At 32.9% G+C, this 19,409-nt stretch overlaps 1 protein-coding gene across 7 annotated transcripts in view; it reads right to left on the bottom strand.

The window, feature by feature from the left end:
* Positions 1-704: 704 nt before the first annotated feature.
* SLC4A7 (solute carrier family 4 member 7) overlaps positions 705-19,409 on the bottom strand; it is a 115,511-nt gene continuing 96,806 nt past the window's right edge. For 4 of the 7 annotated variants that reach the window (XM_068557969.1, XM_068557971.1, XM_068557974.1 and 1 more), the window contains 6 exons: positions 19,183-19,251; positions 17,613-17,786; positions 12,431-12,562; positions 10,048-10,145; positions 6,815-6,922; positions 705-4,876 (listed from right to left, as the gene is read on the bottom strand). In XM_068557969.1, coding sequence (XP_068414070.1) covers positions 4,795-4,876; positions 6,815-6,922; positions 10,048-10,145; positions 12,431-12,562; positions 17,613-17,786; positions 19,183-19,251 — 663 coding nt within the window. In that variant the 3' untranslated portion in view covers positions 705-4,794. Of the gene's footprint in view, positions 4,877-6,814; positions 6,923-9,358; positions 9,853-10,047; positions 10,146-12,430; positions 12,563-17,612; positions 17,787-19,182; positions 19,252-19,409 lie in introns of those variants that run through there. The other 3 variants (XM_068557972.1, XM_068557976.1, XM_068557973.1) reach the window with 2 other exon arrangements.

Genomic DNA, 19,409 nt, shown 5'->3' with positions numbered 1-19,409 from the left:
GGAATGTTTTCATTAAAAGCATAGAGGTAGTGAGATAAAGGTCACAGAACTGATACTGGAGAGATCAGATATACCTTAAGGAGCAAGATGAAAGAAAAACTAGTGAGAAACTCGCTATTTCCCTTCTTCTTCCCGCCCCCAACCCCACAAAAATCTCAAAGTTCTGTTGATGGGAATAATAAATTGACAAATTCATTGTGGGATATCAGAAACTATACAGTGCAGAAAACACAGGAGGAAATTGTTACATACGTGCCCAATGGAAAACAAACCAAGGCCTGTCATTAGCTATTACTAAAAAAATTTCATAATGAAATTAGCCATTAAAAACAAAAAAGCCTTGAGTCTATGAAAGTTCAGTATTAACATGCTCATTACATATCGTGTAATGTGATGTGTGTTTATTACATATCCCACTGCAAAATTCTATTCTAAACAGATGTGTTTTAAAATAGGGAAAATAATGGACCAGCCTATCTTAAAGGGCTTTAATTTCAGTATTTCTTAACTATCAAAAAATCATTGTGAAACACACACTATTTTGTTTCATCTTCTTTTCTCACTGTTTCCTCTTTTCTGTCTTCTGCTTAGGAAAATTAGGAGGCAGGAAATAGAAATCACTTATTTTTCTCCATCCCCTATCAGTTCTCATAAGAAAGACATGCAGCTCTTCTAATATCAAAATAAAGACAATATTCAACAACTGATTCAGTAGACTTTTATTGATCTTTCAACTTCAATAACATCTCCAAAAATAGTTTTCTTCTAATATTATGAAACAGATTTGAAAAGCAGGATTATTCACATTATAGACTTGGTAGATACTTGTACTTCATATAGATGAAAAATATCACTTCTACATTTTAAGTGTTTACTTTGGATTTTATTATAAAAGAAAATATTATCATTGTATAATTATAAAAGTCATAAAAATTAGAACTGTACTGTTATTATACCACGCTATCAAATACTGCATAAATGAACAATAAAATTCAATTTCTATTTATTTAAATGTAGTAAACATTGGAAGAGAACCCCCCTACAAAAAAAAAAAAAAAAAACTCTTAATATGAAAGTAACAAAAGAAAAGCCACAACACAAGAATCAATCAACGCACAAAAATCTGATTAAGAAAACAACTGTTAACAATTACTCTAAGTCAACTGTAGAAGTCAATATACACTAATTAAATTTTTTAAAATGATCTTTAGATGATTCCATTTCCAACTATGTTTTCCTATTATTGACACTCACATTACTTTTTGAAAAGTTAGAAAAGAACCAACTTTACATTAAAATTGCCAAATTTTGAAGTATGAACACTATTTTAAATTTTGGATGTCCTTAAGCTCTTTAAGTTTACTTTCTAAAAAAATAAATAATTGTTGGACTAAACCAAAAGACAGTTCACATAGTTCTACTGCATATGATAACAATGATGTGATCTACATGAATAAATTTAAAACATTAAATTATTTAAACATTTTTGAATTACAATGTTATATTAATGGCTTACACATCCGAAATCTGAGCACTTTAAAACAGGATTCACATGTTACACTGTTGAGCACATTTACAGAACTGATATACATGATACAATCCTTTAAAAACAGCAAGCTCTGGTGTCATACCTCTGTTTCGGAAACCATTTTTCTTTTTACAGAATTTTGAACCTGCTTTTGCAAAAGGTAAAAGTTATAAAGCTATTATATATATACACAAACTTAAGGTATGTGGAAGAAACATTTTTTTTAGATGGAGAAAACGAAAGTTAGTAATTTTGAGTGGTAAAGAAATCTGCTTTATAAATACATGTGTTAGCACATAAAAAATTCTGTCCTACACATTTTATATGCTTGGCAAATATGAACAATGATATGCCACAGCTTTTTTAAACAACTTGAGAGATTTATGATTGACAACATCATTCACACAAGCACACTCACATATACAACACCCATTAGAAAGATCTTGTGCCTCACTTCGTATATCTAATATCATTAGAGAATATATAGCATCATCCTTTTATCATAAGGAAGTTATTAGTTCATTGTCTTCTCAAAAGCGGCAATTTTAGAGTGAAATAGCATTCAAGTGAAAGTGAATTTCAGATGGTCAACATGAGGATGTATTATAGTCCTTGTAAACAGATGTCTATAAATAAATAAAATAGGTGGAGGAAAGAATATCCTGAGGTGGCCCTGCGGCCAGGGTACTCAGTAGCACTGAGCTCCATCCTGGAAACCAAGGCATCTGGAAAAGTGCAGGGCTGTTTATATGAATTTATTTTATAAATGGAATATGCACAGGTTTAATTCTTTTTCACCTTGAGGTAAATCAGTACATAGCAATTACTACTGCTCATCTATACCTGTTTAAGGCAACATTTAAAAAGCAATATATGTAGTAAATTACATTTTTCACTGTCTTTCAAAGAATGCTATCCATGATTGTTATTTTTCAAAAATAGTAGAAAAATATTATAACCACATAAAACAAGCTATTACTAAAACATGAGTTACCTTTGCTTTTCAATGGAGTAGTCAATCAGATCATTTTGTAAGTCAAGTAGTCAAAAGAAAGCAGAAACTATTAACGATTAGAAACATAGTAAAAACACTGAGTGCAAAGCATTTTGCACATCATGGTTTTTCTGGCACTGGACAACTAGTATTCATAAATAAAATCACATAAACACTATGATCCCAGGTAGATTTCAGTTCAAATTTTAAAATTACTTCCCATAAAAAAGCACATTTGTTAACCCTGTGACATCCAGACACTAGGGAATGACGTAAGGAAATCCTCTTGTTCAGCTTCATCAGGGGAGATTACAAAATCATAGCAGCAAATACTGGGGTCTTTGGAAACGATTATGCTGCTACGAATAAAAAGGAATCACTTCAATGGAAGCTCATAAACACTAACAAGCACCGTGGGTAATACTCTCTCATCAAGTGCTGACAGCAGCTCTCTTCTTTAGGCAGTACCAAATGGTGCCAGCTACATTTTCTAAAGAAAATCAGCTACATTTCCAACCTCCCGTATGAGGCAGAAGTTGAATCCATTATTTTAACTAGAATCGGATCACATGGTCTTAAATGTGGAAATTTTATTAGTTAAGTAGTTTAGAATGCATTGCTAGAATTGCTAAAATATCAGCTTTTGGCATTGCTCATGATCTTCTATAAGATCAATTCTTCATACTTTTATACTTTAATTAAAAATGATTAAAGGAAGCATCAGAATTTCATTAAAATTTTCATCCTAACATTCATGTTATTATTTTCGATATTTCAGTGGCTTCTCAATACTCATTTGGTTTTTAGAAATCATCCTCTTGCCAAATCAGTTTCACAACCCCATTCATCCAGTCCTACAGGCTTAACAAGAACAACATTTATTTATTTCATATGGAGGTAAAAGTATATAAAAGATGACTAAAAAGATTTGCTAGAAGTTAAAAAGACAGCTCAGAAAAGCAAAATCTAAATAAAACATACAAACACAAACTAGGAAGAATGTCATCAATCTGAGCTATACATAATAGGTCTAAATTTCTTTTAAAATACAAATATGGCAGTGCTTTATATCAAAGATGTAAAATCTATCAACTGCTCTCAGATAATAAACCATAAATGCAAGTGAGCACCAACTATTTACATTAACAATTTACTCTATATTTGTTACCTTTTCAAATGTTTATATAATATTTAAGCATCATATCAATTAAAATAAATAAAATATTTTAAAATGAAATCTATTAAATATTACCTATACAACAGAAAGAACAACGTAAACAGAAAATGAAAGGTAATTCATAATAAAGTAATACTGATCATAAACCCACTTAAGAGAATTCTGACTCCTGATTATTTAGTCATACTACTTATAATAGAAAAATAATCAAGAACTTGAACCTGATACAAACTAAACCACATTTTAAGTAAAGGACAGCAAAGGCAGAGAATAGAGTGGGCATTTGGGGCTGTAACAGAGTACTAGGATTCAGAAAAAAATTTCTACAAAGGCAACAAAATTTAACTATTGTAAATTGGTATTTTATAGCTTTTAAAATTCATAAACTAATGAGTGGTATGGGAGTTAAATTATAAAATCACCTGCAGTTATACTTGTCTATCAGAATGGAGACCTAGATGTGGAGGTTTTAAAGTTTAAAATAAATTTCAAAAACATAAAGGTCAAAATTATAGTTCTTATCTAGAAAGTTTCCACTGTTCTACCTCTATAGCGAAAAAGTTCCCATCACCTGTGAAACATGATGGACATGTATGTAATGCAACACACACACAGCAGCCAGGATACGGCCCCATCTGTGCCCCACCACTGGCAGAGACGCCCTGTTCTTCCCACAAAGCCCTAGCAGAAAGGAAGTAATATGGGAACATTTCTAGCAACTCAATGAAAAAATTTAAATACGTATCACTTAAGGTTGGTACGGACTGCCACTGATGAACAAACAGATGTAAAGAAAAGTAGACTGAATGCATTTCCCCACATTTTTCTATTGAAGAACAGAAAAAAATTTTCCAACAGAAAAATAAATATTTGAGTAGTAAGAATCATGTACCTCACTTCTAAGAGACCATTTCATTATACACACAGTCTCCATGGTGCTCCTAACAAACTTCAGACACTACTTCAAAAAACCCCGTAGTCATGCATAAATGGCATGACATACAATATCGTTATATATAGTGACATGAAATATTATATATACATACACATATATATGTATATATATATCTATAAATAATTCCTCTTGGTTCAATTCTATAATGAAGTTTCAGCATCCATGTATTTCTTTGTTGGTTCATCTTCAAAACTTATTTTCACACTTACAGGTTTTTCAGGGCTATTTAAAACAAAGAATGAGAATAAATAATTTTGAAGTGGTTAAATATTACATTCAAACATGGCCAACAGTAAATATCCATAAGAGCCTTTTGAGACAACTATTAATACCATAAACATACAACTTGCTATTACTATCTTACTGCTTTCTTTTCATATCAGTAAACTTAACTGGAAAGGCAAATATTAAAAAGTCTTAGCTTTTTAAAGATATTTTTGCCACTAAATTTCACATTTTTCTTACAACTGAAGAGGAGCTCCTTAAAATTGGTCAGTGTATGATGACTGTGCTTGACTTAATAGTTTTACTTTATATGTGAACAGTTGTAGCATTTGACTTTTATTTTACTGACAAATTCATTAAAAATTAATCTTTGTCAATATAAATAAGCATCAAATAATTTCCTGCAAAATGTAACAAATCTTATCTCCCCAAATCTGGTTCACAAATACAAGATCAAAATACAATTCTACATTTTCAAGTTAATATCAAATACAATGATTCCATGTATATGGATTTAACTGATCAACTGATTTAATTGTAACATGAATATCTGGGCTTTGAAAATTTTGCAAAAGATAGAAACACGCTATGGTTTGCTGCCTTCTCCAGACAAAACTGAAGGAAGATAACCCAAACATTTTTCTGTTCAACAATGTAACAAAACATTCCCTTTCTTCCCATGTGATTTTGAATTGAGGGGCAACCTGAATGAAAGGCAGAAGTATAAAAGACAAAATAATACTACTGTAAGGTCTTTCTATTTATCCTAACTATACTAACATTCTGGGCCAGGGGTGCTGACAAGGTGTGAAAAATTACTAAGAGTAAAAAGAGTATCTAGTGAAATTCTGGCTGCATGAAATAATCCAAAATGACAAAAAGTTTAACTTAAAAACTTTTGAGATCAAACATAGAAGTGAAGGAAACAGTCTAGCTTAGAGAATTAAAACTCAAGAAATGATGAGAGAAAACCAAAAGAGTTGATAACTGAGATTAAGTAGGAGCAAGGTTCTAAAAGGAGGTAGGGAAAGATATCTTGGAGAAAAACCTAATCAATCATTATCAAAAGACAGTTGCCAGAAAGACAATAACTAAACAGAAATAGCTATGTGATTGCTTGCCTGGAAAAGTTTTAATTTTTGACACCCAAGCAGAATATACTGACACCCAACACAGCATCTGGCCCAAAGTGTACAACAAAAAAAATATTTGTTGACTATGAATGACTGAGTACTCTACAGGATAATACCTAACTTCTCCAGAGACCTAAGGGATCAATGTACTAATCATTATCAAGCCAGAATTCCTGAGGTTTAGGTCTTGAAGTGAGTGGGAAAGAAAGAAAAAAGGGTTATTACATAACAAGAAATATAAGGAAGGGGTTATGAAACAGTTGTGTAATACATGGTCCATTATAAAACTGAATGGCCTTTACACCCATGGATTAAATTTCTTACAAATATCTTCTAGGAAAATGTTTACCTCACCGAAGAAATAGTAGGCTGAAACAAAGCAAAACAAAAGAAAGTCTTTTTATTTTGGACCATCAGAAAGCATGATTGAGGTAGTATTCTATTTTAGTATTCAATCCCTAGTAATTATCTTTCTTTATATGGTTTCTGATCTTTTATATATTTATTCCATACGTATATATTCATTTTTATTACAAAACAATTCTTTTTTGAAATAGGCAACTATAAATTTAAAAAATAACAAAACAATCAGCACCTATATCTGCTTCCAGTATACAGTGGAATGATGGATAGATGAAAAGAAGAAGGAAGAAAAAGAGGAAGAAAAAAAGGTTGGTTTTGTTAAGTAAAGAGAATATAAATTATGTAAACTGAGTTAAATTTAATGGTTTTCCTGAATAGCTATCCATAAGTAAACTGAAAGTTGGCTATAGTTAGAAAATGCATAAATCATTACAGCTACCTCGTGTTAGATCTGGTTACTTTGGCATTCTCAGTATTCATGGACAGTGCCTTCCACTGTGCAGTTTTGGCCATTTCATCTGATATGTTAACAACTGAGGGATCAACACTGAAGAACAAATACACTTTCTGGTTAGTATTCAGTACTTGCAAAAGCATTAATATTGTCATTCCTATTATCTATATCATATTTGCTTTCATCAGCTTAAAATTGAGAAAACTCTTTGTCATGCACTTAAACCGAGATCTAGCAAGATAGCAGTATTTTGGAGTTCTATTATAAAGGTCTCAAGGGGAATTGCATCTTTCTTTATAATCAAAACTAGCAATGAGACTAATTAAATTGGCAATGATGCCCAAAGGTGATTATCTTGACTATAAGTATACTATTGAAATAACATAAAGGAATATATTAATGTGCTTATAAATATAAAAAGTGATACAGCCTCAAGTCAGTTAGAAAACTTTTATAATCTGCGCGAATTTCAATTGCAGCAAACAACTATCCAAAGTATGTAAAGAAAAATTACAATTAGGATTAAAAAAATTTTTTTTCATAGCTTTTAAAAATCATTAAAAAGAATTCTGGGAAATGGGACACTTTAAAATTAGAAATTAAAATACTTCAACAGATAACACACAAAAAAGGTTTATAAGTACTGCTTTTAGCTGGTATTACCATATCAGTAATATTTTTAGTATGAAGGTGTTACTATATAAAATGTATCAAAATCCAAATACTGTCCTTTCATTATAAGAAACAAATGTAACCATTCCATGTCTCTGTGAAATATTGCAAAAATTACCTCAAGACCCCAAATCCAATAATGAAGATATCCATAATAATTTTGGGCTCAAGGTTGTCAGTTTGGAGTAACATGAAAGTACTAGGAAGTTAACAGGAATATATTTGCAAGTCCTTTTTCTTCACCAAAAGGAAAACGTTTCATGCAAACAAGCGACAAATACAAATGTCAAATGAGGTGTTAAATTAACAATGTGCTGGCAGCCAGGTTATGACTAAAGAGCAGTCATCTGTTCACACTTTAAATCTGCATGTCGTTTATGATGTAAGACTGCAGTAAAGAGTGACGTGGCCACTGGAGACTCTCTAGGAATGGCTGCTTCACCAAGTGAAGTTTTTAAAAGTGCACAAATTTGAACACCCAAATTCACCATGGCAGAGCCATCCAACTTGAAACCCTGTCTACCCCAAGAAAACGTTTTTTTGCTCAGTTGCCAACTTCAAATAACTGAAGAGAGAAGTTCCTGAAGCACTTTCTAGCTTCTAAATGATCTTCTCTAAGCAAGAACTTTCCCGTTATAGAAATTGAGACCTTTTTTGAAGAAAGTATACATTTTGTTTTTCCCCAAAATAAAACTAGATGGGAAAAATTTTGTCTACATTAAATAAATTATTTTCATATTTTATAGGACTTTACAGTTTCCAGATGCTTTCATATGTTATCTCACTCCATTTTCATGGCAAGTAATCCAAAGCTACTTAAGATTTAAAATTCTGGCAAATAAACAGGTCAGCCAGTTCCTGGCATTCTGGATGTTCAAGTTTTAATCCAAATGACATTAATCATGGTTCACGTCATCATTTAAAAGACAAAAGTAAATATATATATACCCATTCTTTTTGTTAAATATTAGACAGTGTAAGCATGGACTCCGTTTAAATTTGTCAAGATCCAAGTGTAATCACAGTGAGGAAGAGATAATGCAGGACCTGCAGAAATTAAGTGGCAAACAACCTCAGCAAACTGGTGAGTCACCAGTAACTATCACGGCAGTTCCTATACTCTTTTTTTTTTAAAGATTTTTTTAAATTTTTATTTATTTATTTATCTATTTATTTATGGCTGTGTTGGGTCTTCGTTTCTGTGCGAGGGCTTTCTCTAGTTGCGGCGAGCGGGGGCCACTCTTCATCGCAGTGTGCGGGCCTCTCACTATTGTGGCCTCTCTTGTTGCGGAGCACAGGCTCCAGACGCGCAGGCTCAGCAACTGTGGCTCACGGGCCCAGTCGCTCCGCGGCATGTGGGGTCTTCCCAGACCAGGGCTCGAACCCGTGTCCCCTGCATTGGCAGGCAGATTCTCAACCACTGCGCCACCAGGGAAGCCCCCCTATACTCTTTTCAGCAACAAAGTCAATACATTAATTCATTTAAGAAACATTGACAGAATCTAGAGAAGCAGAGCACTCTATTTGGATATATCAAAACGTCTATACTTGACATTTAATTTTAGGTATATACAAATTTGAGGGAAAATCATGAAAGGTGACAAAGAATAACACCAATGATAAAGGTGACAAAGAATAATACCAATGATAAAAGTTAATAATACCAATGATAAAAAGTATTAGAGAAAAATTACTTGTGAATTCATTTATCAAAACTAATAAACATGTGCAAGTCCAAATGTGCCCTTATAAAAACTATAAAGATAAGTTAAAAATGAAAAAAGGTTGAAGCAAGATAATTAAATATCAACAAACATTTTCCATTAACTGGTCAAGGAAGGAACCTATATATATTCTAAAACGGATCTTTCTTCTATAAATGGCCAGTCATAAATAGAATAAATGTGTAGAAGAATCAGATGTGTACATAAATAACAGAGGTTTTTAATCTACAAAAAAGCTTACATTTCCCAACCTCTATATTTAGTTCTTAGATTCAAATATAAATCGCCAAAATCATACGTGATAAACTATGTATGAAACAATAATTTTTCCCTAGTATGAGCCCTCACTGCCAATGGTCAAATCACACCTTTGGAAACCGCAGGAGAGTTCTAGGGCCTCTAAACATAGTCACATTGTCACAGGTTATCAAAAAATGGATTACAAATGTTTATTTTCCAGCATACACCAACCCCAGCCATAATGAAAGGCAGAACAAAAAAAAGCTGTACTACTGAGAGAATGGGAATATTCTACGACTGATTTTAAACGTCACTGAAACAGAAGGAGTGATGAACGACAGGACAATCTCTGTTTGGCATGGATGCCAAGGTCTCCTTCACTCCTTCCTGCAAGCGAGAAGGAGGATGAGCCAGTGACTTTCTTTTCCACCTGCAGAAGCCCTCCTTTAGCCCACATGTCAGATGCAGTATTTGTCATCTTTTAAAAAACAGGTAACATGACTTTAAAGAAACATTGCATGGCTTATTCATGCATCTGACATGTAAATGAAGCACATTTTAAAGGATGAAGCTGCATCTCACCTGTATTTTAGCGCCTTAACTGGAATCTGCAAGAGGCTTCCCCCTTCAAATGGAAGATGCACTGTATCTTCACCAGCTTGAAGCATTCTCTCAGCTTCCTTTAAAGCACATACATGAAGAGATTACTTTTCCCAGAATATTTCCAGGAGGACCAATTAATATATTAGTATCTTAAAGAATCAGAAAACCAAACTGACAATATTATTTAATCTGCCATGACTGAAAATTTTTCCATGAACACATACTTGTAGCACAAGATGAAAACAACCACTTGTAAAGATTAATTTTAAGAGGTTGTAACTGTCACCCCTATAAGTTAATCACTGATACTGTTTAAATATCAATTTAGCTACATAAATTTTATTATCAATTATTACACAGGCATACAATGAGCAACAAAATTTTGTGAAACCTCATAACTCTCATTAAAGTATAAGCAAAACCTCACTTGGATAAGGCAGGGTTTCTCAATCTCAGCGATACTGACATTTAGAGCCAAACAATTCTTTGTCTGGGAGGCAGTCCTGTGTATGCAGGATGTTCAGCAGGCCACTAGATGCCAGTAGCAGCCCCTTTTTGACCATCAGAAAGTCACCCCAGGTTGAGAACACCTTAGCTAAGAAACAGCCAAAATCATGACACAATTATAATGGGGAGGGTGGGCAGTACAGGAGAGACAAGAAGAGCATTCTCTCCTCTGTCTTACTGATAGAAATCCCAGTACTTGGGGGTGGCGATGCACCCAGTTTTAACAAAAATAATAAAAGATAAAAAAATAAAACCTAAACTAAATTTCCCAGCACTCCTTGTAACTCAGTGTGGTGTCAGTGGAAATTCCTGGATGCCATTCTGGATGGCAGGGTGGAGCTGCCCACGGTCTACCTCCTGCTGTCTCTGATGCTGACATGACAGCTCAAACTCAGCAGCCCTTCTGACCCATCAGGGGATTCTGAGGATGGAAAGTCTATGCCGAGCTGGGAGAAAAGCAGCAGAGTTCCAGATAACTTTGTGGAGCCATCACACCAGATCACTTACTTTCAAGATTCCTTCTATAGGAGAAAATAAGCTCTTGTGTTTAAGCCAGCTTTACTTTTGTTTTGTGATATGCAAATAACCTTATTCTCCCTGATATAGGAATAAGCAAGCAATTTTACCTAAGTATTTTATAAATAGATTATATCCTATTTGAAAAATCATCAAGTTCATAAACATTTACATACATATATAGCTTTGAAGGAAACAAAGCTCTTAAAAATTTTGCAGACTCAATTCAAATGTTTTAATTAGTGTCCTAATTAAAAAGTCAAAATTTTTGTTGAAAAGTAAATACACAACCAGTAATTTTGCCATAATCAGCACTGAAAAATCAATCGAAACCATGAAAAAATGCCAACAAGCCCTAAACGCATTTGTCTGCAAAACTTTAATAAATGTTTTTCCATAATAACTATGCAATATAAGTTATAAATTAATACATTTTAAATTATAAATTATGCTGATTTCCCTCAAAAATTAGAAAAAAACCCCAGCAATTTTGAGATCTATTTAAATAGGACCACAACTTTTAAAAATGCATATCTTCTTATCTTTGATTTTCAAACAATATTCTGAATGGGAAAATTAAGTGAGGCACTAAAATCGACAAAATCACCTACGCTACATACTCAAGTATTTATTTGTCTTTCTTACTAGGTTATAGTATTGAGCTGGTTATTTTAAAAAAATCAAATTCAGAAAAGAGTATTCATGTAAATCTCAGTATACAAATCAACTAAGGGTACATAATATTGAATATAAAAACTAAAGTTTTACTATACTTTCTGTAAAAAGATATTTACTTAAAGTCTTTTTTGTCCTTACACTGGGTTGGTCAAAAAGTTCATTTCCGTAAGATGTTACGGAAAAACCCAAACAAACTTTTTGGCCAACCCAATATATGCCAGATTATTAAAATGCTGTTAAAATTAAAATGTATGCTAAAATGTACTTATGTACATTTAAGGTTATATTAGATGAGAGACTATGATGTAGAATTATTTTGTGTTAGCTATGTTTTAATACTGGTAAATTCTTCTGTTGATTTAGTATACACATGATATGTAATTTTTTTTTTCAGTATTTTTGTGTAAGGGCTAAAGGCAAGTTGGTAAAATGGGTAAGAGCCTGTGTTTAGGACAAACTACCTACTAACCTCTCTTTCTCTCTCTCTCTGTTTCCTCATTTGTAAATTGGGGATAATAAAAGTACCTACACTTTATAATAATAAGGTTCTTAGGAGGACTGAAGGAGTTGATTCCATCAAAGTGACTATAATAGTGCTTGCTACTTGGTACAAAATATTAAACAATAAGTGAATAGTGTATATTTAAAATTCTTTTTTTACCTCTTTCTCTTTTTTCTTTTTGTCGTCTTCTTTCTTTTTCTTACTTTCTGGCATGAGATCATCAAGCCAACTAAGCTCTCTCTTTGTGAAACACAGATCCATGAGTTTGCGTACAAAGACTAACGCAAGAACCTTTAAAAAGTGATGGAGAGAATATTAAGTAACATCTAAAAATATACAAATTATATCACTTGGAGAAAAAGTATTTATTAAATCGTAAATTGAAAAGTACTTCACATATTTTATTTTAAAATGATTTCATACACTATCTTATTCCAAAGAAACTGAGTCACCTATTTATATTTTTCAACTTTCTGCTCAAAGACATAAAGGAAATGACATTTTTAGCCTTTTCTTATATAAATCCCTTGAACTCTGCATAAAACTATAAAGCAGATTAAGCATGATGAGTCTTCACAAACATGATTATTAATTTTTATGATGACTTTACATTATGTACATTATTTAAGTAGATATAATTTTTAAAAATCTCTTCAGCAATGCGTTAGAGAACCCATTTTCCAGCATTAGGTTTTAACTTTCAAATTATATTTGTGAAAAAGACACATTGTTCTTTAATTTGCTTGTCTTTAACTGCTGCTGAGGTTGAAGATGTTTTCAAATGTTCACTGGACATTTGGATTTCCTTTTTTTTTTTTTTGTTTTTACTTTATTTAAAAAAATTTTTATTTTATATTGGAGTATAGTTGATTCACAATGTTGTGTTAGTTTCAGGTGTACAGCAAAGTGATGCAGTTATACATATACATATATCTATATTCTTTTTCAGATTCTTCTCCCACAGAGGTTATTACAGAATATTGAGTAGAGTTCCCTGTGCTATACAATAGGTCCTTGTGGATTACCTTTTATATATACAATAGTAGTATGTATACGTTAATCCCAAACTCCTAATATATCCCTCCCCACCACCATTCCCCTTTGGTAACCATATGTTTGTTTTCTATGTCTGTGAGTCTGTTTCTGTTTTGTAAAGAAGTTCCTTTGTATCGTTTTTTTTTAGATTCCACATATAAGTGATATCATATGATATTTGACTTTCTCTATCTGACTTACTTCACTTAGTATGATAATCTCTAGGTCCAACCATGTTGCTGCAAATGGCATTATTTCATTCTTTTTTATGGCTGAGTGACATTCCATTGTATATATAAATACCACATCATCTTTATCCATTCATCTGTTGATGGACATTTAGGTTGCTTCCATGTCTTGGCTATTATATAGTGCTGCAATGAATACTGGGGTGCATGTATTTTTCGAATTATGGTTTTCTCTGGATACATGCCCAGGAGTGGGATTGCTGGATCATATGGTAGCAGCTCTATTTTTAGTTAGAACCTAAAGGAGGTTCTGAGGAACCTCCATACTATTCTCCATAGTGGCTGAACCAATTTACATTCCCACCAACACTGTAGGCGGGTTCCCTTTTCTCCACACCCTCTCCAGCATTTACTGTTTGGAGACTTTTTGATGATGGCCATTCTTGACCAGTGTGAGGTGATACCTCACTGTAGTTCTGATTTGCATTTCTCTAATAATTAGCGATGTTGAGCAGCTTTTCATGTGCTTTATGGCCAGCTGTATGTCTTCTTTGGAGAAATGTCTATTTAGATGTTCTGGGTTGTTTGTTTTTTTGATATTGAGCTGCATGAGCTGTTTTTGTACTTTGGAGATTAATCCCTGTCAGTCACATAGCTCGCAAATATTTTCTCCCATTCTGTGGGCTGTCTTTTCATTTTGTTTATGCTTTCCTTTGCTGTTAAAAACTCATAAGTTTGATTAGGTCCCATTTGTTTATTTTTGCTTTTATTTTCATTACTCTAGGAGGTGGATCCAAATAGACATTGCTGCGATTTATGTCAGTGTTCTAACTATGTTTTCCATCTTCTGTTTTCACTATTTCCTGTCTTTTGCCTGTTTTTTCAATTGACTGCTGTTCATGAACTCCTAAAAGTTCTGTGTGGTTTGGACAGAAACACTTTATCTGTCTTATATGTTACAAATATTTTCTCCCAGTTCACAATCTGATTTTAATAAGGACATACAAAACAATTATCATGTGGTCAAATATATCATCTTTCTTTTACTGTTGGATTTCTCTACCTTCTTTGAAAAATTACCTTCAATCACTGGATTATACAAATAATCTTCAAGATTTTCTACTACAACTCATTTTAACATTTAAATCCTGAATTGATTTATTATTTCTTTCTGAATATGATATAAGATAGCAACTTTATTTAGCTCCCAGTATGCAGTCAAATCTTCTAACACTATATACTAAATTTTCCCATTTAAATGAATTACCGCCTTTAATGAAATAATCCGCTTATGTTATTCAGGTGGTAAATTCTCATATATTCTTACAAATTTCTGGACTCATTAGTCTGTTTTTCTGATCTATTTGTCAATTCCTATGCCAATTTCATACTGTATTAGCTATGCTGACTTGACAGCAATTTGTAAATATTCAGTTATCAAAACACTATGGTATCAGCACAGGAACAGTGAAGCCCCTCACCCCCGGACCCAGCCAGGAATTCTGAATTATAATTATCTTTGTTATGTTATTCTCTGGTATTTATTATATCTTTATCTTTTCATTAATATACAATTTAAATATAGTAAATAAAAAAATATCAGGTGTAGAGTTTAATGCTTTTGAAAAATACATGTACTCTTGTAAAGCACACCCCAGTAAGACACAGAATATTTCTACCATCCATGTTGTTGTGGCTCTGGTATCTATTTTTCTCTATAAACTTTAAAATTACCCGGTTCACACTGATACCAACCCCCACCCCCACACAAACACACATGCAAATAAAACTAGTAGGCTTCATACTTGGAAGTGACATTTTTATAATACTAAGTATGCAAAACAAAGAACATGGTATATATTTCTATCTGTTCAGGTCTTAATTTTATGTCCTTCAATATTGTTAAGGGTTGACTTGTGTCTCCCATGAAAATATTTAAGTCCCAGCCCCTAATACCTCATAATATGACTTTATTTGGAAGCAGGATTGTTGCAGATGTCATTGATTAAGAACAGGTCATACTGGAGAGAATAGGCTCCTCATGCAGTGTGTCTGGTGTCCTCTTAAAATGGTCACGTGAAGACACAATGACACACATGGAGAACACAAGCAACCACAAAGGCACATTGGAGCTATGCAGCTGCAAGCCAAGGGAATGCCAAAGACTGTCAGCAAAACCTAGAAGGAGGCAAAGAAGGATTCCCCTGCAGGTTCTGGAGGGAGCAGGGCCCTGTCCAAACCTTGATTTCTGACTTCTGGCCTCCAGAACTGTGGCACAAATTTCTGTTGCTTTAAGCCAACGAGTTTGTGATACTTTGTTATAGCAGCCCTAAGAAACTAATACAAATATTATTATAAAGTTTTTTTTCTTTAAGTAGGTTTTTCCTTTTAAATTTATTAACTATTTTATAGTGTTTGGCCACTACTGTGAATAAAATTTTTTTCATTTCAATTTTTAGCATTATTACTAAGATAGAGCTTGCATACTAATTTTCATGTTTTCTTGTATCCAGCCACCCTAACAAAATTCTAATTAATTCTATTAGAGATTTTAGTCTTTTTTGAGTCATTTGGGTTAATAGGTATACAATCACATTACCAACAAATAATGTTACCTTCTCTTTATACCAATTATTATATTACTCTTATCTCACATCACAGTTAGAACTTTCAATTCATATCAAATAACAGTAGTAAATAGTGGGCTTTTTCCTCTACATCAGGGGTAGGCAAACCACAAGCCCCTGGGATAAATCCTTTCCACCACCTGTTTTGTATGGCTTGTGAGCTAAGACTAGCTTTTACAGATGAACATTTAGAACTGATTTGATGAGAGGAACAGTAAACTTTTAACTCCAATTAAGTGAAATATTGTCCCAAGTGAAAAATTTCCATTCTTCTCATTAGCAGTCTTTCATTAAAAAAAAAAAAACTAAAACCGTACAATTATTTTGAATTTTATCAATAAAATATTGTGGAAACTTCTCTCGTTATATAAGTGTCTGTACAATATTCTAGTGGCCTACAAAGCCAAAAATATTTACTATCTGACCCTTTACATAAAAAAGTTTATTGACCTCTACTCTAGATGTTCATATTTACTGCTATAGATTCATGTACTGTTTTCTTAAAACCCCTCAAATCTCTTCCATAGCTGTGGTTATTATGTATCTTTTCTCTTTCTTAATCTTGTATATTTTGCTCTCTCATGTTCTTCTTTACTAATGAGTTTATCCATTATTGATCTTTACAAATAGAAAACTTGGTTGCATTTATTTTAAGTCTTCTTGAAAAAATAAGGGCAAGGAAGGGTACACATTTTCCTACGAGTATAACTTTAGCTCTATCTCATAGATAAAAAGTTATTCATTTCAGTATCTCCACCATGGTTTTTTTAACTCAGTTTTCCATCCAGGGCTTATTTCAGAATTTAATTTCTAAATACTGAATATTTTTTAGTGACTTTTCACTATTCGTTTGTAATTTAATTTATTTGTGATCAGGGAATATTAACTGCATAATTTTCTCAACTTTTTAATTTTTAAAGATTTTCTTTGTGGCCATGTACATAAAGCAACTTCTGCATAATATTTACAAAGGATGAATATTCCCTATTTGCAAAATGCAATTTTGAAATGTGATAATTTAATGATTAAATTATGAATAATTATTAAATTATATGATAATGTAATGAATTATTAATATCATCTATAATCTTTATTACTTTTTGACTTCTAGATCTATTAATTTCTGAAAAAGATGTATTGAAATAACCTATTAAAGAACCATGTTGCTCTGGTTGCTCTGGCTTTTAAGTTAGGCTATCATATTTGCTTCATAAACGTCCTAAACTCTGAAGTTGTTTAAAAATACAGAACAGTGTTCTATACCCAAGGGCTAAATATCAAAAACAAACCAAAATTAGAAAATGACAAGCAAATTCAATTTTGAAAACTATTGGTTTCATAGCTAGAAAGGGCTAATTCACATTTCAAAACACCTAAGGTGCTTCAAATCCTTTTCTCAAAGTCAATTATAAATATTAGTAAGATAAGTACTACCAAAACACACAAAAATGTTATTAATTACTGATGAAGTCTGAAAAAAAAAAATCTTACCATCATGGGAAAAACTACTGCAGCAGCCGAAGCTTTTATCACCCACAAGAGGATCAGACAGGTGAGCTGGACGACTGTGAAGACGTGGACCTTCCAGAGCGGCACGTAGCGGAGGTAAATCAGGTCGGGCTGGTGCTTAGCGGGCATTCCAAATAATTTTATACGGTCAAAAAACTGCATATCGAATGGAAAGCAAAACAAGAAAAAGTTTTCAACAAAAATTTCATTTCTGCTACTTAGGAAAAGAAACTGTATTCTACTTTAGAGTTTTGTGATTTAAACTCTAACTTCCCTGATATGCCGTGATAACACAGGAGAATGTTTCAGTTTGCAACATCTTGATCCAAGGAGGAAAAAAAAAAAAATCAAGGCAACCACTTAAACAAATGTAATTCATTAATCAGAAAACTCAAGTCAAAATGTTTTAAATTGGGGAATTAAAATATTTCGATACATGTATCTGCTATAATCAAATGCACAAGTCATTTAATCTCTCTGACCTTGTTTTCTAATATGTAAAATAAAAGAGTAACAATCTCCCTCCCAAGGTACTTTCTAAGTCTAACATTACCAATTTTATGAAAATAACCTGAGGTAACAATTACTAATTTTTCACCCAGTGAAAAGGAAACTATGAGCCAATTCCTTGGTCCTTTTGAGCTTTAATTTCCTCATTTATAAACCGGGAATAAGATCAGCCCTACACACCTCACAAAATTGTTGTAAAACAATCAACTGAGTTAATGAGATCATCTCTTGACCACTGGAGAGTAGATACTGGACTGTGTTGAAAAAAAAAAAAAAACGCTGGTGCGTCTGAGATACCGGGCAGCCAGAAGCCGGCAGCTCGGGACCACACGCTGCTCACGGCCGGGACTGGGTGAGTGGTGCCAACCCTGCCTGAGCAGCTACACGTTCTACACTAAGGCTGGATTCACCCAAATCCTAATTCATTCTATCAGCTTGTTTCCCAAGAAATACTATAAATAAGACAAAACAGTAGTGAAAACACTAGATTCTAGCCTTGGCTCCATTGCTTACTTAAAAACCTTCAGTAAGTCTATTTCTGTTTCATGATTTACAAAATTAGTATTTCTTCCTTTCGTATCCCAAAGTTGTTTTGAGGATCACAGAAAATCATCTGTATACTAGGCTCTATAAGCTGTACTGCACCATACAAATGGCAGGTATTACCATGGTTATAGAAGACTAATACCTACATTTTCTTTTTAAGCAACTGAAACTGCTGTTCTAACATGTCAGAAACAGCCCCTTTTCCCCCATTCCAATCCTTTTGATCCTCCCTCTTACTATACTAGTCTTCATTGATAGTTACCTTTCATTAGCTTCAATTAAAAATAGGTAAGGACATAACAGTTCATGATCTCACTCTCGGGGGAAAAAAAATGTGCAGTAAGCAATACTTACTTGGAAAATGTGGATTTGAAGTCACTAGTTAACCTGCCCCCCAAAATATCAGAGAATAAATCACTACCATCACAAAAACAATCATTGCAAATATAAAATGGTTAAGTTTTTTTTACAAAGTTATTAAATGCTTAAGACTTGCCTGGATTCCTTTTAATGAGGAAACTCCCATGTAGAGGAAAACACCATATAGAACAGGCATTGGAATAAACTGTAAGTAAAATGACCACAGTTAGAACCCATGTTACCAGAACAATTTCACATAAAAAATACATAAAAACATAGTCAGTGCCTATGAGATAGAGTTAAAAGATCTTTCAGTGATGAGACTTTTCTATAACAAAGAAAAATGCCAGTAAACAATCACCA

Source organism: Eschrichtius robustus, chromosome 12 (genome assembly GCF_028021215.1).
Source record: "Eschrichtius robustus isolate mEscRob2 chromosome 12, mEscRob2.pri, whole genome shotgun sequence".
Lineage (NCBI taxonomy): Eukaryota > Metazoa > Chordata > Mammalia > Artiodactyla > Eschrichtiidae > Eschrichtius > Eschrichtius robustus.
The sequence above is the reverse complement of the archived record's forward strand: the minus strand, read 5'-3'. Positions and strand labels throughout refer to the sequence as shown.